Source organism: Manis pentadactyla, chromosome X (genome assembly GCF_030020395.1).
Source record: "Manis pentadactyla isolate mManPen7 chromosome X, mManPen7.hap1, whole genome shotgun sequence".
Classification (NCBI taxonomy): Eukaryota; Metazoa; Chordata; class Mammalia; order Pholidota; family Manidae; genus Manis; species Manis pentadactyla.
In genome coordinates this window covers 29,665,335-29,677,391 of record NC_080038.1, presented here as the reverse complement: position 1 = coordinate 29,677,391, position 12,057 = coordinate 29,665,335, and the positions used below count along the sequence as shown (strand labels likewise).

General features: G+C 42.2%; 1 protein-coding gene across 1 annotated transcript; it reads right to left on the bottom strand.

Moving 5' to 3' along the window:
• Positions 1 to 4,400: 4,400 nt before the first annotated feature.
• LOC130682009 (melanoma-associated antigen B16-like) lies at positions 4,401 to 5,453 on the bottom strand. Its single transcript, XM_057496014.1, has one exon. It carries the CDS (start codon positions 5,451 to 5,453, stop codon positions 4,401 to 4,403), a length of 1,053 nt encoding a protein of 350 aa, XP_057351997.1.
• Between the last annotated feature and the right edge of the window lie 6,604 nt (positions 5,454 to 12,057).

The following is a 12,057-nucleotide window of genomic DNA, read 5'->3' as shown; positions in this document are numbered from 1 at the left end:
TAACATATCCATTACTTCACAAAGTTACCATTTCCTTTTCCTTGATTTTTTGTTGTTTTTGTTGTGGTGGTGAAAACATTTAAGATTTATCCTCTTAGCAAATGTTGAATTGCAGTATAGTATTGTTAGCTATAATCACTTGGCTGTACATTAGATTTCCGACCTTATTAATTTTTATTTGTCAATGATACCCATCATCTAGTGCGCCACAAATTCAGGAAACATGAGAAATTTCAGAGAGAAATTTACAGTCTGTGTTGGGGACACCATGTGGATTATTTTAGGAGACATGTCCAAACCTAGATCTTCATCTGAAGAGCAGCTGAGGAAATTGGTGTTAGGGTACACTACTTCAAATCTCCTCCTCCTTGCAGTTGCGTGCCACCTTCCTTTGCTCATTGGTGCTTCTGGCCTGTCTCAACTGTCTGCCGTCACTCACTAACATTCGTGCAGTCCCCACCTCAGTGGAGAGGGCCCACTGTGCACAGAGGATGAGATACCCATTGCCAGCAGGTATCAAGACACATCCCTGCCCTAATACATTGGCAAAGTGGACCCCCAGACTAGCCAAGACATGTCGTTTTCCTAGAATCCACCAGGGACAATACTGGCTGATGCAGCAGAGGCAGCTACACTTGCTTTAACAGTAGATGGAGGAATTCTGTGGGGTGATGGATGTTTCTGGCCCTTTTATCCAGTAGACGTCCCTACTCAGGTAACCATACAATTTCTATCCGTTAGTAGTGATTTGGAGATTTCCCACGCCTATTCACTGAGGTGTCCTGGACTCTCCATCCAGATTGCTCACTTTTTCCTCCTTCTGGTCTCTTTTCCATCCTACACTGACTTCTGGATTCAGAACTTCCAACTACCAGCCTGCTCTGGACACTCTGGACTTGGATTTACATGTGGTCTCTCCCATGGACCCTGGATATTGCATCGCCATCCCTCACCAGTGTAAGTGCCCTGTGTGGCCATATTCCCTGTCAGCTGATCCTTTTGACCAAATCTTTGCTTCTCAAATTAAGCACTTTTGATGTATGAAATAATATATGTGTCAGTCTTTATGGTATTTACAGTCATTACTTTCTGAGAATATGAACTGGTATTTGGGGGATGAAATTTGGGCAATATTTATAAAAATTTGCAGTCTGTACACATTCTCCACTTTAAACCAGTTTCCACCTTGCTATCAGAACAATGGACTTCAGCCTAACAAATCATGTTCAAAATATTTTAGTTCTACAAGTGATAGCCACAAATTATGTGTCTGTCAGAAAGAGGGCTAAATTAATTCCGGACCATACAGGCTATAGGAACTGTTATAAAAGTGAAGTAGGACTCTATGTGCTATCTTGGAAAGATCCTTTTTTCATGTTAAGTGGGGAGGACATATGGCAGAATAATATGCATACCATTTACTACTCTTTCTGTTTTGAAATAATATATTTTTATAACACATCATTGTATGAGAAAGCCTATAATTAGCTTTAAAATAACATACTAGATCCTTTATTGTAGCTATTGCTGAGAACATGGCTGCATTATGAAGGAATATTCTGAAGGCAGAGATTATGATTTGTAAGTTTAGAATTCTTGCAATAAGAATATATACATTATTAGCTTTGTCATTAAATACTTAAATAAGCTTAGCAACAGAATTAGTAGCTGTGTATGATTCAGATAAGGTTTGTGCTAGCTGATGGAACAGCCAACACCTGAAATCTGAATGGCTTAACATAATAAAACTTTATTTTTTGTGCATATAAAATCTGATTGATTGGGCAGGTAATCTTTGCTACCAGGTAACCCAGAGGTCTAGGCTGCCTCCGTCTCGTACTTCCACATTTGAACATACACTGTCCTTGTTTGCTGCTGATTAGAAGAGAAAATAGTATGGTGGCATACTGTCTCTCAAAAGCCTTGGTGTGTGACTGATAAAGATCGTTTCCACCCATGTTTCAGCAGCAAGGGCTACTTGCATGATCCTTTCCAACTACAAGTGAACTGGGCAATACAGTCTTCTCACATACCCAAGATGGAGTGGCAGACAAGCTGTGGATAAGCACTTGTGGTGTCGTCCATGAACTGTCATATAGTCAGTGCCCCATAGAGAGCAACCACTAGAATTTGTACAACAACCCTTATCATTTTTTGGTGGAGTCTCTGAAAAGGCAAAGTGTTTCTTGCAATTCTCCAACTTTCTGAGATCTTATATAACAGGTGCTTCCAATACAGGGTCACGTATACTTTTCAAGAGGATCTTGTAAATCTCTGCAGGGAGTGTTTGCCATACACTTCACTCAGAAGCACCATCTGCACTGTCGTTTGTAATAAGCAGTATGATAACAGTATACTGAGAATTTTTCTTTTACTTTTGCTGCATTGACAAAAGTTTAACTTAGGATTCTCTGCTATCTACCACCTGACTGATAATGCCTGGTCATCTGCACAAATGCAAGTATGCATATTGAAACCAAGATTCTTTCTCTTTCTCTTTCTTTCTTTCTTTCTTTCATCTGTATGTCTGTCCACCCACCCAACCCACGCATCTGTCCATATGTCCATCCATCCATCCGTCCATCCAGCTATCTATCTACCAATCTGTCTGTCATCTATTTATCTAATCTATTATCCAAAGGCAATACCGAAGAACCACATTCCCTTGGAACTCCAGAGTCTACAAGAACTGGGACATTGTATGCTGGGTTTCTTTTCAGTTAACTTTTTCCCAGTAACTCCAGTCTCAATTATCAGCTTAGCAGAAGTAGTTCTAGTAGTTATGTTTGCTTACTTAGTTTTCCAACGGTCTTTCCTCATCAATTACTTACAGGAGAGGCTTTGATTTTTTACCACCAAGGTAAGCTCACCCAGAGGTTTATGTGCCCAGTAGGTCCCTCAGCCCCCTGGTACAGGGAGGACACCATTCACATGAGAGATTTATCTCCTGCTTTCAGGAGGATACAGCTCCCTCACCCCCTCAGCCTCTGCTTGTCCTACATCCAGATTTAACTTAAAATCACCTCTCATTAAAGAAATTAGAGGTTTTCTTTATTCTCAAATAAGAAATCCCATTAAAATTCAACGGCAAATATCATAAAATAAGCCCATCTTTTAGGAATAGTGCTCCCAAACTAGCAGATTCTTTACTAAATCAGACTATACTCACCAGATCATTTGGAAATCGCCTTGAGAATGTAATACAATGCTTAGTGGTGAAGACCAGGTCTAAATTTTACTACCAAAATGACCTTTCGCGTGGAACAGGACACTGCTATCAGAGAGGTTCCACGGTGAGGATGGGGCTGCCAGGTACTTGGAACACACTAAGTCAGGGAAAGGGCAGGTGATGCTCGGCAGTTCCTTGGGGGTGCAGAAAGAAAGCCTCAGAAGAGGATGCAATGCAGTGCTGGTCAGCAGGTTCACAGTCCAATTTGGACAAGAAGGCACACTGGAGAATATCCAGGGGAAGGGTGTTGTAATGCACACATAGAGGATGAAAAGTAATTTCCCCCTATCCTTCTAGGTTATTGAGGAAGACAACCCACTCCACACCCCTTAGTGAAAGGACAGATTAACAGAAGAAAACACAAATTTAATTACATACAAATGTACATATGGGAGCCCCACAAAAATATGAGACTCAAAGAAGTGACCAAAGCAGGAAGCTTTTATTATAACTTTTAGACAAACTAAAAATGAATCTACGAAGAATTGACATGGCAGAGTGGTGTGGGTTAAGGGTAGCAAGTAGTAAATAATAAGGTTCATACAGCCATTTGGCTCTAACTTTTCTCTCTAGTGATAAGAATGCCCTGTACCCTCCTGGTACAGGTAGGACACCATTCCCATGAGAGATTTATCTCCTGCTTTCAGGGGGATTAAGAAGGGTCAGAGTGTCCCTCCTTCATCGGCTACTGCTCAAATATCTTTAATTCAAAATAAATATGCCAAACAGCATATTCTGAGCTGACATTCTGAACCCTTACAGACAAAAAAGCTGGAACTGGACAAAAATGCATTTGCTTCAACTTCATAAACCAAACTATCTTAAAGCTGATTTCATCCATTTTTCGAATAAATGCGTACAGAACTTCTGTGCGATCTGATTCCAGGTGACAATATGAGATGGTTGCAATCAGTTTTGCAAAACAGCAGAGGTTTTACCACTTAACCTCATGATAGCCTTCCATGTGAGACTGATACCGCACCTAAAGTTGGAGATTTTGAAGCTAATTGAATCTGTACTAAAAGAAACAACATTTGAATAATAAACACGTGACAAACAAAAGAACACATTTCCAAGTTACACATACACATACATCCTGTGCTCCTTTCAGCCCTACCTCAGGCCTCAATTCTTTGAACTCTAAATGGCCTTTGAACAACAAAGTGAGGAATCAGCCTCGGGGGTCACTAGGGACAGTAGGCATGACTAGACTTGCCACTAGAACCAGCAGGGGCCCCAGAAGGGAGGCAGCCGTGTCTGACATGGTGTCTTGGGCCCTCTTTTCCTCATCTTGCAGAGCATCCTCATACTGAGATCGGAAAGCACTCGGCTCAACCCCATTAACCCTGGCCAGGAACTTCAGGACTTTCATCTTGGTGGTTTCAGCATATGCTCTCGGGCCCCACAGGAACTCAAATTGGGCAGGATCACTGTTGGCCACCTGCCGGTACTCCAGGTATTTTTCCTTCACGAGATCGTTGGTGATGAGCTTCCGGGGCTCCCCGAAAAAGGGGTTCACTCTCCCGGCATGCATGCCCATCGCATTCAGAATTCGCCAGACTTCCCTTTCGGTAGCACAATTGCCCTTCATGAGGATCACACCCAGGACGACGATCAGGACGCCGGTCTTGGGCACGCGCTCTTGGTCAGACAGCATCCCATCATATGTGAGGCCCATGCTGATGACGAGCTCATAGCGGTAGTTGGGGGGATCCACTGCCTTCATATCCAGGCCAAAGACCACCTGCAGGCGCTGGCAAGCATTTGCAAAGATCACACGGAAGTGTTCATTGCATACTGGGGAGACAACCTTGAAAATATCTTCCATTGTTACAGTCTCCTTGATGTGATACTTGTGCAGCAGGTAACACACCAAAAGAGACACTAACCTATCTATAGGATCTAAGGGCAATTCTGCGGGCTGTGGGGCAGCCTGCGCAGTGCTCTCCACCTCCCTGTGGCCACTGGAGCGCACACCCGATCTGCTTGATGAGGTGGCTGTGATGGCAACAGGAGATGACAGGAAACCCTGAGCACCCTCACGAGTGCTGGGAACACCAGCAGCAGAAGCCCCCTTCGAACTGCCAGGCATTAGAGGAGGCGAAGACACACGGGTCTTCACCAGTGCCTCGGACGTCTGTGCAGCTTGCAGGCCCTGGGTCTCGCTGCGGGTCTGAAGGCTTTGACGCCGAGAGCGTTGTGGATTCTTCTGATGCAGAGACATGACGGCTCTTGCGAGTGGCAGCAGGTAGGACTGTGGACAGGAAGGAGGGCAATGAGGAATCACTGCTGAAGAGAGGGAAGGCAGAGGTGAATGGCCTTAGCTGGCAAACGCAACTGTGGCCGGTGGCTCTGCTTAAGCCGCCACCCAACGGACCTCTGACAATACAGCCACAGGGCCCCCCAGGTCTCCTCACCTCCCGGTTGCCATATCCCCCAAGAGCATGGAGGGGAGGCCTGAATGCTTCCGAGTGTGCAGCCAGGCAAACCACGCTGGGAATTCTCCACAATCTCCAGCCAGGCAGGTGGGTTGGGGCTCTGGAGAGCCATCGCAGCCCTGAGGAACGAGGTCCCATCAGGCCTCCCTCAGGTTCATTACCTGGGCAATTCTTAGGGCCTGGTCCACTCTCCCCACACCAACAGGAGGCTGTCCCCCTAAGACCAATGTCACATCTCCTGAAGTCAACTGAGGAGGAAGTGTGAAGGTACCTCCCCCAGAAACACTACCGGGGCTTTCCCAGGACTGACAGCAGGAGCTAGATGCCCCGCCCACCATCTGCACTGGTGTCCGAGGTCACCCCCTCCCCTGCTCCAACCCAGTTCTCACTCAAGCTGCCTTACTTGAAGTCCAGACAAGTCCTGGGGTCTCTTATCTGGCGGACCTAATACAGCCCAAGCACAGATCAAAGCCTCTGCCTCCTGATTTCTGGACGCGTCACATCTACCTGACAGCCTTGCCCAGAGCCTCTCAGCATGGACAACAGTTCAAGGCTGCATTCCCCGGGATTCCCACTCCACTGGGGCTTCCTTGATCTACGAGTAAGAGCGAGACACTGTGCGCAGCTCACTCTCTCTGGTCCGGTGAGCCTCAACCCAGCACCACACAGGTCCAAGCCGAACACTACCAAGTTAGAAGTGTGCGTTAGGTCAGCCTCCCAGCCCTGACCCGGGGGAGGCGCGGGGCTCTTATCTAGTGGGCCTCACTTTTCTGTGGTGGATGGTCTCCTCAGAAATTATTTCGATCCCCACTTGATGCCTGGCAGCACTGCAGACTCCTCTCTACTGATGCATCCCCACGCCCGGGACCCAGGCGCTCACTGCCTCCATGGTCTGGAAGAGGAAGTCAGGGACATCACATCCGGTCAGCGTCTACAGCATGGACGGAGCTCAGCCAATGACAGCTTCTCAGCAGAGGTCACTGCCAGCCCCAACTGACAGTTCTCGCTTTGACTTGTGCCGGTCAGAGGTCGGAATCCCGGCCCGCCTCCCTCTGGTGATTCCAGGTGGAGGTCACTGCCAGCCCCAACTGACAGTTCTCACTTTGACTTGTGCCGGTCAGAGGTCGGAATCCCGGCCCGCCTCCCTCTGGTGATTCCAGGTCATGCGTGTTACGCCAACCTCCTCATGTCCCTGAGAACCCAGTCAGACTTGCACTTTTTTGCTCAGTAGGTTTGCTCTTTGCAAGACCGCTCCAGAGGCAATGCTCGCTACTTCCATTAGGAGACACGGACTGTCAGTGTTTCTTCCTTTTTGCTAATCGTGGTACTGTGATAATTATGATCGTCCTTCATTAAGGGCTGTAGAATGGTAATTCTCTCATTTCTTTTTGATGCATCACCTGAAAATCTTGTATAGGAGAAACTCTTCCCTTGTCTGCCATTCGTTTATCCCGAGGCATTGTTACAATGTATTTTGGTGTTCTCTTACACTGTTTAAATCTCTACTGCACCTATTTTATATAGTAGTATTTAACTCATACCACTTATTTTTATTCTATTCTTTGCTACTTGTTAATACTTAAATAAATTATTTGCCATAAAGGTCTTTTTGAGAAACTGGCTCTTTTGAACAGTCTCTACTGTTTTCTAACTCTTAAATTTTACTTTCATCTCCATTATATGTTACCTTATTCGTTCTTGTACTTACATTTGTTTCTAGGGTTTGACATGTTGGATATTTCATAAATGTCATATTTTTATAAATATGTTTATGTATATACCCTAAATCCACCTGCTCCATTTCACAGAATTTCTGCTATAGAGCATATTATTCACACCATTAAAATTTGGGCCATATATATATAAATATTACTGAGCGGAGAAAAGTTTCTTGAGAATGGTATATGAAAGTTCTCAAAAATTTCTTGAGAAAGTTTTATTTTGATGAGGTTCCCAGGTCTACTTTTTTTTAACTTTGTCTAGTTTTGGATATTAACTAGAGTGGAGATGTTATCTAGTGAAATTGAATGGTAGTGACAGTTGAGTTTCTTTGTTATTCAAGGACAGAGTCGTAATAAGAACTCAGTTAATATAATCTGCCAACTCGAACAACTAACGATTATTTGGTGGGTCTAAATATGTCAGTCAGAGAAGGCTTTCAGATCAGGAAAGTGGTTGTACAAGCGATACAGAAGCCAATCAGGAATGTCAGGAATACCAGTGCTTAACAATTTATGAAGTCAGTTTCACATCCAGCCTAGAAGGACAAATAGAGGGAACAGAGTTACTGGAGAATAGATTTCTGTGCTGACAGAATCTGATACTATTGTGGGCTAATCTGGTTGGGCTGGAATCAAGAGAAGATGGAGCAATTAAAGCAGAAGCCACTTGAACCAAAGAGGAAGGAGAAAACCAGGGAGAATTCCCATCCTCCTGGGGTCTAATCTCCTCTGGTTTCTTCTGTTGGCTGAACTGAGTTGGTGTCTTCATATTGGAGAGACTAGGAATTGGAGGTCAGACCCTGTATAGAAGAGCACAAGGCAGAGTAAGGTTGAAGAACGGATCAATCTGAGGACAAATAGGTCAAGGACTCCCATAGCACTTCAACAGACCAAGTGAGAAAAATCCTACCTAACTTGATAGAGAAAAGTGTTTCATAAAAGTACGCATCTTTCATTCATGATCAAAAAGTGGATTCATGTTCTAAAAGTAGATTAGAGGACATCACTAATAAACCTTAGAGTAAAAATCAGCTTATGTGGAAACCTTGAATCCTTTTAATATTGAGAAATAGACAAAAATGCTTGCTACCACCATTTTATTGTACTTTCTAATAAAGATATACATAGAAAAGTAATGGGAAACAGAAGTAATGAAAAAGGTAGGAATTGGGAAACAAGGAACAGTGCTAGTATAATTAAACATGAATAAAATGTATATGAGGAAAACCTGAAGAATAACTATTAAATCAATAAAAATGTTATTAAATAAAATTGGGTATAGTGTCAATATACAAAAATGCACTTTTTTCTGTATCGACATACATGCGAAGATGAAATTAAATAAGGCATACCTTGCAAATTACCTTAATGAATACCTGTTTTCTAACAATAAGTATAATAAAAAACATAAGAACTCTGTGGAAAAAATTATACAGCTATTTATTGAAATTCAAGTAACTAAATGGAGAAGTACTGTATGTTTCAGATTGAAGATTTGATAGAATAAACATGTTAATTCTCTCCAAATTTAATGTACAAAGAAACACAATCCATCCTCTTCAATAAAGCCATGATTTTTGTGTGTGAACGTTTATGTACATGTGCATGTGTGTGAATCTTGATGATGTAGTTCAAATTTTAGATTGACTTGCAAATGGCTATGAATAACTAATATAGTCTTGAGAAAGAAAGAGAAGATATGACATTAAGAATTACAAAAACACTACAGTAATACGAGTTTGTGGTATAGATGTATATGTAGACAAATAGACCAAAAGAACTGAATAGCATGTTCCAAAACAGACTATCTATCATCTTCTGATTTATTAACTTGGCTACTGCAGAGAACTGGGGGAAATAACTGGATTTTGATAAGAATTACAGTGGAGGATTTTGATATCCACATTTAAAAAAATGTGACTAAAACCATCCCACACACTTAACACATTCTAATGCCATGGATTGGAACCCTACTTTTAAAATTTTTACTCTGAAAATTTTCATACTTACATAAGGGAAGGGAATATCAATCACATTAACAGATTAAATGATGAAATCATACCTAAATTCTTAAATTGGCTTACCAAAATCAGCACTCATTCATAAAAAAAAGATCACACTAGATAAATGGTATCTACACAACCCTACAGTAAATAGTATATTTAATAATTGAATCACTGAGAGCTATTACTTTAAAACTGGGAAGGAGATGAGGATGCCTATCACCATATTTTTCAGTGTTTTAGTGAAGATAATACATAGGAAGTAACAGAAAGAGAAGAAATCAAAGTGATTAGGATTGGAAAATAAAGCTAGCACCATTAAGAGATTATTAGAATGTATGTGAAGAAAATCTACATATTAATGAAAAATTATCAGGTCAATAAAAGTGTTTATAAAGGTTGATGGGTATAGTATTAATATGCAAAAATACTAATTGGTGGCAACAAAAAGTGGGAAAGTGAAATTAAACAAAATATAACTTGTAAATAACATAACAGTACCTGATACATATAAGTAAATAAAACTCTACAAATGTATCAACTCAAGGGAAAAAAATAAACTGATATTATTTAGAGACACTAATGAGGGCCTAGCTAAATAAAGAAATGTATGTATGTAGATAGAAGATTCAATATTATGACCATGTTAATTGCCCCCAATATACAGATACTTGTAATTCTTCTCCTATAAATGAAGTCCCAAAGGTTTGTGTGTGGATATCTGTGTATAGGTGTATGTGTGTTTGAAACTTGAAAACTGGTTATAAAATTTAAATTGACTTGCAAATGGCCAAACAGATCTAATATCCCCTTGAAAAAATATAGCTTATTCCACTAGATATTAAGAATTACAAAAAATCCATAGTAATCAAGAGCTTGTGGCATAAACAGACCAAACTAACCAAATAGAGTTTCCCCAAACAGATCCACTTATATATGATTGCAGAGAAGTGGGCAAAGAGCAGTATTTTTATGAAGAAATGATGTGAAACAGTTGACTCTAGGAGAATTCAGACCAGGGATCTAGTCCCAACTGCGTCACACCCCTAGCCCTGTGAACTCTGCTCCATTACCAAACTTTATAAGCCTCAGGCTCTTCATCTGGTAAATAGGTTGGATAAGCCCTGTCTTCTAGGACAGTTGGAATGTATGTAATACATGTAAAGCACTTATCACAGTGCCTCACATGTATTAGATCATTCATGAATAGTTTATGAATGATTGTCTCAGAGATCATGAAGTATTATAGAACATGCAATAGCAAATCAACCAAACTGTTGCTTTGCAAATAAAACTCCATCAATTTCCCCCATGTGAAAACATACTATTTAAGTGTTAGAGAGTCTCTTTCCATTTTGATGCAACTCAGAAATCCCAAAATTCGTGTAAAGATCCATCTCATCCAGTCCCTCCTAGCTACCTTTCCATCCAAACCACCTTTCTTTGCATTCACCCCTATTTTCATTCATTCTACTACAAGCAGAAATCTAGCCCTCATAGATTTATGAAAGAATATTCAAGATAACCTACGGCAAATGCCCCTTGGAAAGGAGCAGGCTCTGGCTCTCAGCCCACGACAGAGTCCCAGCTGAGTGTCTTCACATCTTACCTGAACAGAGTATCAAACTTATTTCTCAGAAACTCTCTGGACAAGATACACATAAAACAGCTAGTCTGTGTACTGGGTTCACCTGCACTGGGCAAGAGTACAGGCCTCCTAACATTACTGCCACAGGTGGAGATCCTCTCTGCTTTCCCTAAAATACCAAACAGTTATCATCAGTTTTTCATTGCAGTCTTAGTCTCTCAACTCTAAGATAAAACAACTGAGGGTCTGGCCGCTGTTAACCACTCAGACAGTGTCTGGCCAACTTCTGAGGTCAGCTTCTTTAACATTAATGCCAAAGATCAGCCCCATGTACTTAGAGGTTCTCCTGAGGATCTCAGGGAAGTTGTGCTTGTACTTGGGATGACAATCTTCAGCATGTCTACTTTTGTAATGGGGGTTTCATTTTCTACTTGTGCAACAGGAGTGGCGTTCTTCCTCATTAGAAGGCCTCTGTGTGAGCTCTTAATTGAGAGTGGAGCCTCAGAGGTCTTGCCTTTTCCTGGTCTTGGCTCTTGGCACCTTCATCTGATCTCATGCGCGGCATGCCTGCAAAGCAGTGGTAGTGCTTATGGTGCTCTGAGGTCTCTGGGCAATGTCAGCAACAGGGGAGCTCTGGGGAAGTAGCCCCCAAAATAGGATGGGTGGGGGTGTCTCATCTTGGGCCTTGTGGTGTATTTCACAAGCATTCTTCTTATTCCTCTGACCCCAAGGCATGGTCAGGGATGTTAGGCAGAAGTGCGAGCAGGGCAATAGCTAATGCTGGCCCACTGGAAGAGACAGGATGAGAGGTTATGCTTGTCTGCAACAGGGAGACACCTCCTCACCTATAATAAACACCACCTCTCTGGGTTTCTTTAAGGGCACTGTTCTAGGAACCCACAGGGCTCTTGTTCTCCTGAGTAGTCTGACCCCTAAGAACTCTAGTGTAGTGCATTGAATTGCATGCCCCTAAAAGATATGTGCAAGCTCATTCCCCAGTGCCTGTGATGAAATTGAATCAATAATGAAAATAGTACCCAAGAACAAAATCCCTGAACCAGATGTATTCACCACTGAA